This window comes from Microcaecilia unicolor, chromosome 9 (genome assembly GCF_901765095.1).
Source record: "Microcaecilia unicolor chromosome 9, aMicUni1.1, whole genome shotgun sequence".
Taxonomy (NCBI): domain Eukaryota; kingdom Metazoa; phylum Chordata; class Amphibia; order Gymnophiona; family Siphonopidae; genus Microcaecilia; species Microcaecilia unicolor.
In genome coordinates, this window is record NC_044039.1 from 38,830,429 (window position 1) to 38,844,824 (window position 14,396).

The 14,396-nt window shown below is 38.6% G+C and overlaps 1 protein-coding gene across 2 annotated transcripts in view; it reads left to right on the plus strand.

The window, feature by feature from the left end:
* Positions 1–14,396, plus strand: part of MICAL3 (microtubule associated monooxygenase, calponin and LIM domain containing 3) — a 441,368-nt gene that overhangs the window by 186,220 nt on the left and 240,752 nt on the right. Inside the window, exons 25-26 of one of the 2 annotated variants that reach the window (XM_030213784.1) lie at positions 12,229–12,336; positions 13,637–13,823. In XM_030213784.1, coding sequence (XP_030069644.1) covers positions 12,229–12,336; positions 13,637–13,823 — 295 coding nt within the window. The remainder of the gene's footprint in view (positions 1–12,228; positions 12,337–13,636; positions 13,824–14,396) is intronic. The other variant, XM_030213786.1, reaches the window with a different exon arrangement.

Genomic DNA, 14,396 nt, shown 5'->3' on the forward strand with positions numbered 1-14,396 from the left:
CTGACTTGGAGATGGCTGAATAAAAGGAAGAAAATTTTGAAGCTGGAGAGCTGAGAAAGGGTAGAAGACAAAATGGATGGTGAGGTGATAAAGTAGAAAATGGGCAATGTGGTCTTGAGATATATAGTGTTTTGAAATTAGGGAATAAGATTGGGATAGCTAGTATCAGGAAAAGAAAGTGTTGTGGAACCATAGGTAATAGAATAAGAGAGGAAGATACAAACCTGTGGAGATATGATGCATGCCGTTAGGCTCGTGCCTGGAAGAATATGCAGATTGAGAGAAGGAAATGACACCATCCTGAATGGCTGCTCAGCCCTTAATCTCTCGCTTTTCCAGCACTATTTAGCTGCAATTGCAAATCATCCTCCTTCTATCCTGCATCATATCGTTGCAGAATTGCCACAACACAAGTCCTTTATGGCAGACAGAGGCAAAAGCTCTGAAACTAAAGCATTGACCAAGATTTTGCGAGCGGCCTCCCACCATGCTTCCTCGACGTGGGAATTAAGCACTAAAACAGACTTTGTTCTTTCTAGACGGGATCAACAGGAAATGGAGAGATCTAAGATGCAACTGAGAAACTTTAAGAAATACTTTTTTGCTTTAAAACAAGATCCCAAGTTAATGCGTGTGGAAGTACTTGATAAAATAGACATGATGCATGCCAGTGTCAAAGAATTGGGTAGCAGAGTAGAGGACTTGGAAACTAGAGCTGATGAACATTCTGAAACACTGGTGGATTTGAAAAATTATGTGACCATTATCCACTCAACATGATGATCTTTATTATGAAATTTAGAAAATCGAGGTCACAGGCTTAACCTGCGCTTCCGTGAAGTGAAGATGCTCTGACCCTAGTTGCACGTTCTGCATACAGTTATTGACAGGAGAAGCATACCTCACTGTCTAAGAGAGAGCGCACACATCGAGCATTGGATCAGCTGCTCAACAATAATCTGTGAGATATCATTGTGCAGTTCACAAGGTGTGCTGACAAAACATCTGTTGCAGTGTGCCAGGCAAACTACAGCACTCAAGTATAATGAGGCATCTATTTATCAGGATGTCTTCCTTCACTTTACAAAAGCAAAAGCAGATTAAGCCTATACTGGAAGTTCTGTGTAAGGACAAGATCCGCTATCATTGGGCCTTTCCTTTTTCCCTGTGCTTCCCGATGGCAGGGAAAATAGCAGTACCTAGACCCTCAAGAAAGCATGGAAAACGCTGAATGGAGCGGGCCTAGTATCGACATTACAAGTCCCTGTTCCAGCTCCGGAAACAGCCCGAGACAAGGTGCAACAATGGAAAATTCCTTTGATCAAGAAAATTTGCTTTTGATTCTTTTTAACTCTCAGCCAAGAATGCAACTTTTCACTTGGTATTCAATGACAGCTTCTCAAGATTTTTACCATAAATATTAATATAATAAATATTATCAACTTTCCAAGGAAGCACCAACTGTTTTTACATGGAGGTGTTGTCCTCAAGCCCTCGTGGCTTTATACAAGAAACACATTTGTGAAGGGAATGTGAGTGCTTGTTATATTATGCCTAATACTCAAAACAAGATTTTGCATCTGACCAGGCAGGTACCAAGAAAAGAGGGGTGGCCGTATTACTACACAGGTCACTCAGATGTCAGGTGGATCATGTGCAGAAAGATTCAAGGGAGGGGGGGAGGGAGATATGTTAGTTTCAATGAAGATATTTTAGCAACTGTTTATGCCACTAATGTGGACCAACAGGCATTTTACCAGTCCCAGTTTTGGGTATCTGGTGATTTTAATGTTACATTGAATCCCCTATTAGATTGGGCCAGCTGAGGATGACTTAAAATTATCAAGGGCCTCGAGAAGCTTTACATCAGAATTGGGGGTGGTGGATTAGTGGTGGAAATGTCACCCTAGGTCATGAGATTATACATTTTTTTCATATACTCATGACACTTATTCCCAAATCGATTACCTCTTTGTAGACAAATCTCTTGCATCCCAATTAGCATGGGCTAACATAGGCAATTTAACAATATTGGATTACGCTCCTTGGGTGGATTTCCCCATTTTTTGAGAACCAACGGGTCACTTACAAGATCCTAAATAATACTTTTTTGCATGGAGCAGAAGTGAGGCAGGTGTATCGGAAACTCTTAAGTGATTATCTAGAATGTAATATGGACAAGGGTATCTCAATAGGAAATAGTCAGCAGTGATGTAACTTCTTTCTAAAGAGAGATGTACAGAAAAAGAGACAGAGAAACTTCCAAATTAATAAGTGGAAGGTGAAAATTCAGGAACTGAATTAACAGTCCACAAGTGCTATTCATATGCTTTGTGAATGCAGGAAGCTCGCCTGCATCTGGATAGTGCTTATACAGAGCAGTTGATCTTTATGCATGGAGTGATGATGTGGAGGAATTGAAAGAAATATCGGTGAACCTGGAAGATGTACTGAGCCAAACCGACAAATTAAAGAGTAGTAAATCACCTGGACCGGATGACATACAACCAAGGATACTCAAAGAACTCAAGCATGAAATTGCTGATCTGCTATTAGTAATATGTAACCTGTCATTAAAATCGTCCATGGTACCTGGAGGGTGGCCAATGTGACACCGATTTTTTTAAAAAGGGTTCTTGGAGTGATGCGGGAAATTATAGACTGGTAAGCCTGACGTCTGTGCCGAGCAAAATAATGGAAACCATTATAAAGAATAAAATTATAGAACACATAGACAAACATGGTTTAATGGGACAGAGTCAGCATGAGTTCAACTGAGGGAAGTCTTGCCTCACCAATTTGCTTAATTTCTTTGAAGGCGTGAATAAACATGTGGATAAAGGTGAGCCAGTTGATGTATCTAGATTTTCAGAAAGCTTTTGATAGTTCCTCATGAGAGACTCCTGAGAAAAATAAAGTCATGGGATAGGAGGCAAGGTTCTGACGTGGGTTAGGAATTGGTTATTGGACAGAAAACAGAGTAGGGTTAAATGGTCATTTCTCTCAATGGAGGAGAGTGAACAGAGGCGTGCCACAGGGATTAGTTCTTGAACCGGTATTATTTAACATATTTATAAATGATATGGAAATCAGAACAACGAGTGAGGCAATCAAATTTGCAGATGATACAAAGCTATCCAAAGTTGTTAAAACACGTGTGGACTGTGAAATATTGCAGGAAGACCTTAGGAAATTGGAAGTCTGGCCGTCCACATCGCAGATGAAATTTAATGTGGACAAATGCAAGGTGATGCACATTGGAAAGAATAATCCGAATCACAGTTACCTGATGCTAGGGTCCACCTTGGGGGTCGGTGCTCAAGAAATAGATCTGGGTGCTAGGAATTATTAGGAAAGGGATGGTGAATAAGACTGAAAATACTATAATGCCCTTGTATCGCTCCATGGTGCATTCGCACCTTTTTATTTTTATTTTATTTTTGTTACATTTGTACCCCGCACTTTCCCACTCATGGCAGGCTCAATGCGGCTTACATGGGGCAATGGAGGGTTAAGTGACTTGCCCAGAGTTACAAGGAGCTGCCTGTGCCTGAAGTGGGAATCGAACTCAGTTCCTCAGTTCCCTAGGACCAAAGTCCACCACCCTAACCACTAGGCCACTCCTCCACCTTGAGTATTGCATTCAGTTCTGGTCACCATATCTCAAAAAAGATATAGTGGAATTAGAAGAGGTTCGAAGAAGAGCAACTAAAATGATAAAGGAGATGGAACTCCTCTCGTATGAGGAAAGACTAAAGAGATTAGGGCTTTTCAGATTGGAAAAGAGACAGATGAGGAGAGATGTGATTGAGGTCTACAAAATCCTGAGTGGTGTAGAGCGAGTAGAAGTAAATCGATTTTTTTTTACTCGTTCCGAAAGTACAAAGACTAGGGGACACTCAAGGAAGTTACATGGAAATACGTTTAAAACAAATAGGAGGAAATATTTTTTTCACTCAATGAATAGTTAAGCCCTGGAACTCTTTGACGGAGGAGGTGGTAACAGCGTTTAGCGTATCAGGGTTTAAAAAAGGTTTGGACAAATTCCTGGAGGAAAAGTCCATAGTCTGCTATTGAGACAGACATGGGAAGCAACTGCTTGCCCTGGGATTAGTAATATGGAGTGTTGCCACAATTTGGGTATGGCTAGTCTTATGTTGTTATATACATGAGACCGAAATTGACAGTGTGTGATAAGAGCAGCAAAATTAGCTCTAGCCTAGCACGTAAACTTAAACTCCAACTGGAAAGAAGTATTTTTATGATGAAGGATGAGGGTGGTGAACTATTAATTAGATCCAACCAGATCAGTTTCAGAATTACTACTAGGAGCTCTATCAGAAAGATTTATTTATTTATTTATTTGCTTGCTGCATTTGCATCCCACATTTTCCCACCTATTTGCAGGCTCAATGTGGCTTACATTATGCCGCTATGGTGATCACCATTAAAAGAATGATAATACAAAGGAGTGGTACAATCAAGATACATGAAATATCACTTAAATTAGATATGAAAGGTAAAAATCAATATAATTTTGTAGCAGGTGCATAAAAAAAGAATAGTGCATATAAAACATTCAATACTGTTAATATGATGAGCGTAATCAGATTGGCGAAACCAGTGTTAATTTGTTCTGATGCATTTTTGGTATTAAGTCTTTGTGAATGGTTCGTGTTATACATCTCTTTGAATAGTTTTGTCTTCAGTAGTTTCCGGAATACCATCAGGTCGTATGTTGTCTTTATAGCATTCGGTAGTGCATTCCATAGTTGTGTGTAAATATAGGAAAAACTGGAAGCATATATCGATTTGTACCTAAGATCTCTACATTTAGAAAAGTTTGTGAAGAGCTTTTTGTATTTCTTGCTGGAAGGTCTAGGAGGTCTAACATATATGATGGGACATCTCCATGTATGATTTTGTAAGCTAGGGTGCAGATCTTAAATGTAATGCGGTCTTTCGGTGGGAGACAGTGTAATTTTTCTCTAAGGGGTTGGGCACTTTCATATTTCGCTCTTCCGAATGAGTCTGGCAGCGGTGTTTTGGGCTGTCTGGAGTCTTTTAATAATTTGTGCTTTGCAACCAGCATAGATAGAATTACAATAGTCCAGATGGCTTAATACCAGTGATTGTACCAAAGTGCAGAATACTTCTCTTGAGAAAAAAAGGTTTCACTCTTTTAAGTTTCCACATTGCATGGAACATCTTCTTTGTTAAGTTTTTCACATGGCTGTCTAGGGTAAGATTCCAATCTATTGTGACTTCCAGGAGTTTTAATGTGTCCGCAACTGGAAGAATGTGGTTTACTGTTTTTACATTGGTGTAATTAGTTTTATTATACTGCGATGAGAGGATAAGGCATTGAGTCTTTCCTGCATTGAGTTTGTTGGAATGTATCCGCCCATGAGTTCATTATATGGAGGCTGTAATTAATTTTATCTAGGATTTCTGATAGGTCATTTTTGAACAGAATATATATCGTCACATCATTGGCGTAGATATATGAATTTAGGGATTGGTTGAATAGTGACTTGGCTAATGGTAACATCATTATATAGTAAAAGATGAGGATCTCTTTGTATATTTAGAGAGTATAGAATTACCTACATTGACTTCAGATCAGCAGGCTCTTTTGGATGCTGAGATAACCCCTAAGGAAATTTTACAAGCCATTAGGGAGCTCACTTAGTGTAAAACTCAAGGGTTAGATGTCCTTATAGGGGAATTCTATAGAGCATTTGCTAAGGGCTGGGCTCCCTTGATGGTGATGGTGGCTAACTCAGTCCAATGAGAAAAACCTCTGCCGATGTCAATGAGGGATGCCTGGCTTGCATTGCCGCGCGATGCCCAGGTACCACTGGGTTAGCGTAGCATCCCTTATCGCCAACTCAGTGGGTGGTGCTAAGGGCTCCCTGTTGCATAGCCATGTGGTAAGAGTTCTTTCACCACATGGCCATGTCTGCCTGGGGTGTTTTTACCTGCTGCAGTAAAAAGGGCCCTGGCATGCAGGAAAAATGGCCCCCACCGCTAGCGCAGGGCCCTTTTTCCCCACAGCTTGTTAAAAGGACCCCTTAATATCTTACATGTTATGCAATCTGGTTTCTGGAAGGAATTTAGTACAGAAACTGTACTTTGTTCTCTGATTGCTTCTGGGAAATCCTTGTTGAGTAGGGGTAGTCAGGTGGTGGTACTTCAATTTGATCTGTTGAGTGCTTTCAGTCTTGTGGACCATGATCTATTGTTGCAGGTCACTCATGACTGGGATTTGACAGAAAATGTTTTGTCCTGGTTTTCTGGCTTTTTAGCTTGTCGATCATATCAAGTTAAAATGAATGAAATTTGGTCCAAGAAATGGTCAGTTCAGTTGGGGTATGCAAGGGTTCACCACTATCTCCAGTCCTGTTTAATGTCTTAATGCATTCCTTAAGAGTAGTGCTGGAACGTTTGGGGGTTAAGTCTCTAATATAGGCAGATTCTATTCTATCTGTTTTATATACCACCCACATTCCACACAGGATTCGTAGCAGTTATCACTCAGATAAGGACCTCAGCATCTGAGGGATGTATAATCAAGAACAAATCCATAAATAATCACATTAATTTTCAAACAAATATGTTTTCAAGGCCTTTCTAAAACATAGGTAGGATAGAATTTGTCTTGGTTCATGAGGCAAAGCATTCCAAATTCTTGTACCCTGAAATGGGAACAATTATAAACATACTTTAAACAAATGATATTACAGTTATGATTCTCATATTTCAAGGCTGGGAAGCTACTTTGATGCAAATGAAAACAGCATAGATACAATAGAATATTGGATAATTGTACACAAACTGAAATGAGAAAAAAAAATCTTGATTGCTTACTCCAGAAAACCATTCTTGGGTTAATTAATATAGACAACCATTTCTTTCTTTTTTTTAAATTATTTATTTATAGTTTCAAAATTACACATCTTCTCTTAGAAGTATACAGTAACAAAGAAAAAAGAACTAGGAAATAATCACATTCTTGGGACAACTACTTGTCTCAATAGTGGAAACATTTTTACCTTAAACATCGACCACAATATTGGAAATACTTAAATGGATCCAAGATATACTTATAATACATAAAGGAAAATAATAACAAATTGTTACATGCTCCGGGTACATTCTCAATCTACCATACAGTGTCCGCATGGAAATCTAAATTTTAACAATAACATTCTCAGCTTCTCTAGCATTAATAAAGTCCTCGAGTTGTTTTGGATCAGAAAATTGGTAATTATTTTGTAAGTAAATAAAACGACAAATACAAGGAAATTTGAGAGTAAATGTTGCCCCTAAATTTAATACTCTTTGGCGTAGAGCCAAAAAAGCTCTGCGCCTAGCCTGAGTTTCTTTAGCTAAATCTGGAAAAATCCTAATTTTTGCACCAAAAAACATCGAGTCCATATGTTTGAAGAATAACTTTAACACCATCTCCCTATCTATCTCAAGTGCAAAAGTCACCACCGCTGTTGTCCTTTGCGTAACAACTTCTAGAGAGGATTCCAAAAAGGATGTTAGGTTCAGTCCTCTATCCACAACCGCCTGTTCTCCTCCAGCTTTAGATGGTATTAATGTCTGGAGGTATATCACTCTTGTAATGGGTGGTAGGGCTTCACCCGGCATCCCCAAAACCTCTCTCAAATATCTTTTAACCATTTCAACCGCAGAAATAACAGGAGATCTGGGGAAATTGACAAGTCTCAAATTAAGTCTCCTCTGCTGGTTTTCAAGATATTCCAACTTCCTTTTAACGAAATTACTGTCCTTAATTGTGGCTTTATTCAAAATCTCCAGATTTGTAATTTTGCTGTCAAATACTTTTATTTCAGACAACTGTTGGGCATTAATTTGCTCCTGAGTTAACAGGGCTTCCGACAATATCTTAATCTCCGCAGCGTTTTTTTTCAAGACTAACTGAAACGAAGAGTGCATTGAAAAAGTTAGATCCCATAGTGATTCAACAGTCACTACAGCTGGTTTCACCGCTATGATATTAAACTCAGGAAGGGGAGTGTTGGAAACCCGCTGTAAATTCTCTTTCATTGTTAAGGAAAAATTTATAAACCCCTGTCCTACCAGGTTTCCTTCACTTCCTCCACGTTCGGCTGGGCTCCTTTCTTCGAGGGTCCCTTCCATTTCAGGCTCCGGGGCTCTCGAATCTCTAGCCTCTCGGGCACTTCCTGGTTGTGGTGGCGCTGCGCGGACGTCGGGGCTCAGGGAAGCCCCGTCTACACTGCTGGCCGAGTTATTGAAAACCGGTCAGGTAGCGGGAGAAGATGTAGCCCGGGGACCCAGCGATACACCGCAGCTTTCCAGGGTCATCTGCCTCGATAAGACGGCACCAGCGGGGGTAACAGGAGCCTCCCTCATTTTGCCACGCCGTTTCCCCATAACTAAGGGAAACCAGCTGCCTTACTCAGCTCAAACTGAGGTAAGTCACGGAGACACGTCTGGAGTAACAACTCAATCCAGCGCCATCTTGGAATCAACCATTTCTATTGGTTTGATTCAGTTGTTTGAATTTTAGGAGTGCAGGTTAATAGCTAACCATGGAATCTCAGAATGAACTTTGAACCAAGAGGTTTAACTTGTCTGCTGAAAAATATTTTGATTTCTCAATTTATTTTAGTAGTTCAAGCATTACTATTCTCAAAATTAGATTGCAGTAATTGTGTTTTTGCAGACTGTGCAAAAACTTTATTGAAAAAGATGCAGACCATCCAGATTACAGTTCAGAAGTTTGACCCAGTGACTCCTTACCTCATTCGCTTTCACTGGTTACCTATGGAGGCCAAGTTTCAATTAAAAATATGCATGATGGTAAGATTATCTGTGGGGTGGCTCCCCGATGTGATAGATCTAATTTACCTCCTTTTAGGGATACTACTTGACAACGCCGGAATCAGATAAAATAAAATTTCATGGCTGTTAAGATTAAATTGTATAAAACTTTTACCTCTTCATTTTCATATTTGGCAGTCTCAGTATGGAATGCATTGCCTCTCAGTAAGATAGTTGAATATTTAGTGTTTAGGAAAGTAGTTAAAACTGTTTTATTTCAGGAGCATCTGTTGTCAGTCTTGATTTGCTTTTAGTATACTGAACGAACTAAAGTATGTTGTAATTTTCAGGATTGTTTTTAGTCCTAGTTCCTCATAGTTCTTATCTGCAGAGCTGAATAGTTATTCTGCGGGCTATAAGAACCAAGTAAGATAAGATAATGAATAGAAACAGAACCAAACAAGAAAGTAGTCCAGTAAAAAAAGGTATCGTCCTAACTGAATACATTTTAAAATTAACTTTCAAAGGCTGTTTGTGGTCTGAAGAAGGGACTTCCTTCGAAAGCTAATCAAAAAATGTATTGTTAGTCCAGTAAATAAGGTGTTATCTTTTTTTTTGTGTGTGCGTGTTTTAGTTCTATTCATTACCTAGAATAAGGTTATAAGTCAGTTACACAGGTAACTGCCAATTAATGCTTGTTAAAACCAAATATGGATACCCCTGGTTGTGCCAATTTAGTATGAATTAACTTAGTTACATGCTTAAATGGTGAAATTCTACATGCCTGACTGCACGTCCGCTATATAGAATGAGGAGGATTATGTATATGCAAATAAAGTTTAATATTTAAATATGAAGTCCAATTATGCATTCTTACAAGATTGATCTGAGAGGGATGACATTGAAGTTATCGTAATTGAGTTTATCAACATCTCAGGAAAGGTGCCTTGAGGTCTTGAAGTTAATTGAGAAGGGTGCAAGGTTGAAGATTCATCTAGTTCTCCTAATATACTTGCACCAGTCTTTGTCATGGGAGCTCACTGCAGAGGGGTTTAAAAGAAATCGCTGGGCTTGGGGTCACAAATACTGGAGGTTGGTAGCTGCAGATGTACCCTATATGGAGTGATGATGTCAGTACTTTGTGTTGCCTGCCTTCATCTGCTGGAAGGAGATCTAGACTAGTCTAACTGGACTCAAGGTATATAATTACTCCTCAGGGAACTTGACAAACCTTTGAACAGTTTGTTAGGAAGAATGGTCTCTTAACATTGAGAAATGTAGGTGTGCAGATTTGGAGACCTTTCTCAACAGAATCTCAGCAGTAATTGGCACCAGTGCTTCCCATCAGGTGTTGACTCAGAAGTATGATGTGTTGATGAGTGGTGAAAAAAAACCCCTCATTTGTCAAGAAATGGGATCTGTAGAAACGGCTTTGGTTAAGGATAATAATTTCCTACATAAAAGATTGGAGTACCTAGAAAACCAGACTAGAAGATTAAACCTCAGGTTTCTTAATTTTCCCAAATCGCCTTTAATTTCCCCTTTGGACATGGTTAAAAAATATATGATTGATATTCTTGGAATGGATAAGGACTCACTGCCTCCCCTTACTCGGGCTTATTACATCAGGAGTGGTGGAAGAAAATCCCCCGATAGCAGGGGAAGGAATGGATCTTACTTCTTTCCTTGAAAGTTCATTGGAGATAATTACTCAGAGGTTGACTCTGCTTGTTACTTTTGTGCTGGAGCCTGATAGGAATGCCGTATTAAGGCTTTCCTTGAGACACTTAGAAAATCTGTTTTTGGGCTCAAAAATTTGTATTTTTCCTGATCTCTCAAGGCCTACACAGATGAGACGGAGGGCCTTTTTGGAACTCCGCCCTAGGGTGGTAGCACTGGGAGCAACTTTTATATTACGTTTTCCTTGTTATTGTAATGTAATGCTTGAGGGTAAACGGTTTCAATTTGTAGACCCAAAACAGTTAAAACAATTTCTAGATGCTAGAGTGGAATTGAATGTTGTGTGCCCTCCCTAAATGCAGGCTGGGGTCTGAACCAGAGGTTGCAACCACTAGTCCTTAATTATTGCTATATGTTTTACTTTAAATTCTAAATTCTTGGATTCCAAAATTTCCTAAACTTGTGGACAGAAAGGCTGTTAATGATATTTCTCTTTATTTTTTATTTTTGCCTTTTGTATAAATGCTGATTGCATATTCACGTATTGTGATGATATATGGAAATATATGAATAAAGAAATAATAAAAAAAAAAAACCCTCATTTGAATGTATGCACGTCTGATGCACTGACACAACAAAGTGCAAAAAAACAAGGAGTTGTAGACTTTCTATAGCCACTGTAGTTGTCCTTCCAGCTCTATATTCTCTGGTAGTGAGATTCTGCTACAATCAAAGTATCAGATCAGTCATTCTTTTGAGTTTTTCCCATTGGTGAGAAACCAAGAAGCTTGACTTCAGATGAAATAAAATCTGTGCCCTAATGACCATGCCCATTTGGACAGAACTGTTGTATATGATTTGGGCTTTTTTTTTTTTTTTAAATCTTTGGCAACATGGTAGAATTTGCTAGCTCTCTAAAAGCTATGGTGCATAAATAGGTTTTGTATGGTGTGATATCTTTCTAAGATATGTTTTAGACCAGTTTACTGTCAGTGGTCAGATGTTGACATATATCAGGAATTTAAATTTGTAGCCCATTCATTGGAGCTGCTTCTTGACATGCTTGAGCTTATCTGACTCCAAAAGACAGGAAACGTTTGTATAGCAGTGTACATTTTCCACCTAATCATGAGCTACGTATGCCTTGTACCGCTATAGAAATGATACATAGTAGTAGTAGATTGGTTTATTATTGTAAAGTACACTTTGATGGGGTAACTTTAGAAGCAGGGCTCTTTATGCAGCTAAAGTTTTGGAGTTTTATTTGCATCTTGAGTTATGTGCTGTACAGGAGTGTTCCCTTTTTAATATAGTTATCTGTTGCACATACTTGCTGAATGAGCTTGAACTGCAAGTTGTCAAGAACAGTGTTGTGACAGCATCAGTTAGGGCTTCAGCTTTTTGTCCTTCTCAAGTTTTTAATTGACTTTCTGATGAACTTAGATAATATACCTACCGTCTTGCTTTCAGTTAGAAATGGTGTTTATGAGAAAACTGAGTAATATCTTAGACTTGCTGCCATTTTTTAAAGCTGCGTAAATGACTGTGCCATCACTGGTAATGCCAACTGAGCATGTTTTTTTACACTGATCACTTTGCTTGGATTGCCTCCAGCTGTGGCATGATGGGATCGGTTTCACCTCAGCACATTTTGTCTTCAAATTTTCTCTCTTCTCCTAATTTGAATTTTTTCTTTCCTCAATTCCTTACTATTCTTCCTCCATGTGATAGAAGTATATAAAGATGTACACAGTCGGCGTGAGTTCTTTGGCTGAGCAGATAACCAGTCAGCTTCAAAGAAAAGACCAGCCAAAGCCCCTTCTAGGCAAGAAGGAATTGGTAAGAGAGCGAGATGGACAGCAATGTAGTAGTTCAAGTTTATCTTTTCGTATGGTTTTTCATCCAGTTCTGCCTAAAATTAGTTTTGGTATGTGGTGACCATAAATTAGGGTACATGCAGAATATTCTTGTATCAGTGACCTTTCATTTTCTGGCTGGTGGGAATGAACAGGGGGCTACTGAATCCTAAACCAATTAGAAGGAAGTGGGATGGACTACATATAAGAATATTCCCCAAACACCTGTGCAATGAGCCACTAACTACATGGAGATTGTTAATATAAGGCTTTCCCAAACATTAAAGGATAATATTAACCAGTGATTAAAGTGATTTCCCCCCCCCCCCCCCCCCCCACGCCCCTCTGTTTTAGCCAGTTGTGAAGCAAGCATCTCAGGTGCAGCATTAGTTTTTCATTTTTAATGTATTATTGTTCACTTTAAGTATCTTCTCAAAGTACTGACACTTGCATCTTTCTGAAAGCATCAAATTAGGTGTTTTGTGAGATTAGGATTTTGCTTTGGAAAAATTAATCAACTCCAAAATATGAAGTAAAAAAAAAAACACTGAAATGCTATACAGTTGACCATAATTGACTTATGTATCCTGTACTGTTTATTGTAAGCCACATTGAACTCAAACTTGTTTGGGATAATGTGGGATATAAATGTCACAAATAAGATGGAAAATTATTTATCATAATGGAGACTTTTACATATTGCTTTAAATAGGATTATATTACACTCCATTCAACTTTATAATTTATGTATGTGTTAGGTTTTTACAACTTTTGTTAATAAAGCATTTTTGAGATGAAATTCTATTAAACTTCATTTGCTTTCAGAGCTTGGTCAGGTATGTTCAAGTAGCATCTCTATTTGTTTTCAGACCAACAGAATGTGATTTAAGGTAGAAAAACTGAAGAAACAGATTATGGAGACAATTTGTTTTTCTTATTAATTGTAGGAAACAAAGACTGGTTTATCTGTAATGGATTTATTTTTTCACATTTGTAACATCTCACTATTCTATAGTGAAAAAACAAAACAAATGAAATGAAAAAACAAAAGGCTGAAGTTGAAGATAATAACAAAAAAATTCTCTGTGAATGTTTGAATTTAAACTGCTTCCAGGATGGCAAGATGCAAACAGGATTCTCTGACATTCTGAATTGTTTGTGCATAACCTAGAATGGAGAACCTCAGCCTCACTATTTATATTGTGACTTTTCTGTCTGGTTTCTGCCTCGTATCGTGGTGAGCCTTATGAACCTCATTCTGTACCTGTTTTTATTTTCTACAGTGTTCATTCAGGAAGGAGTTTCCACAGAATCTTGGAGGAAGTGATGTCTGTTTCTTCTGTCACAAGAGGGTTTATGTGATGGAGAGGCTTAGTGCGGAAGGCAAGTTCTTCCACCGCAGTTGCTTCAAGTGTGATTACTGTGGGACCACCCTTCGCCTGTCTTCATATGCCTATGACCTAGAAGATGGTAAGAGAAAAACCAGTAAAAACCTTAAGGTTAGGGATTTTCTGGCATTTGTGTATGTAAGGTATAGAGAGAGACATCTTAAAACCATGAAAACCTGTTTCACTGTTGTGTTGACGCATTCGGCATCATCCACAAATTAGAATACCTCTTCAAAAGATGGGTTGAATAACTTTATTTATAAAATACAATTGGGTATTTAAATAAGGTACAGTAGCAAAAGTCACATGGGAGTAATTCTATAACAGTGTGCCTATATATAGACATACATTCTATTAAGGAAAGTAGGCCATCTTCAATTTGGTTGGCCACCAACATTCAGTGCTGGTGCCCGTATATGGCACAGCGTTAGTATCAGGGCTTAATTTTGCCCATGGCAGTTGGCTTAAAAAAAACAAAAACAAACTACTGACCAGAGGTTTTTGGGATTTAGCCTGTGCCTTGTTTTGTTCTTGTTTTTTTTTTTTTTCCAGTTGTAGCTCAAGACGTATTTTCACTGTCTAAGAGCCTGAGGCAGTGGAGAGTTAAATAATATACCGAAGGTCACAAGGAGCTGCGGTGGAATTTGAACTGGGC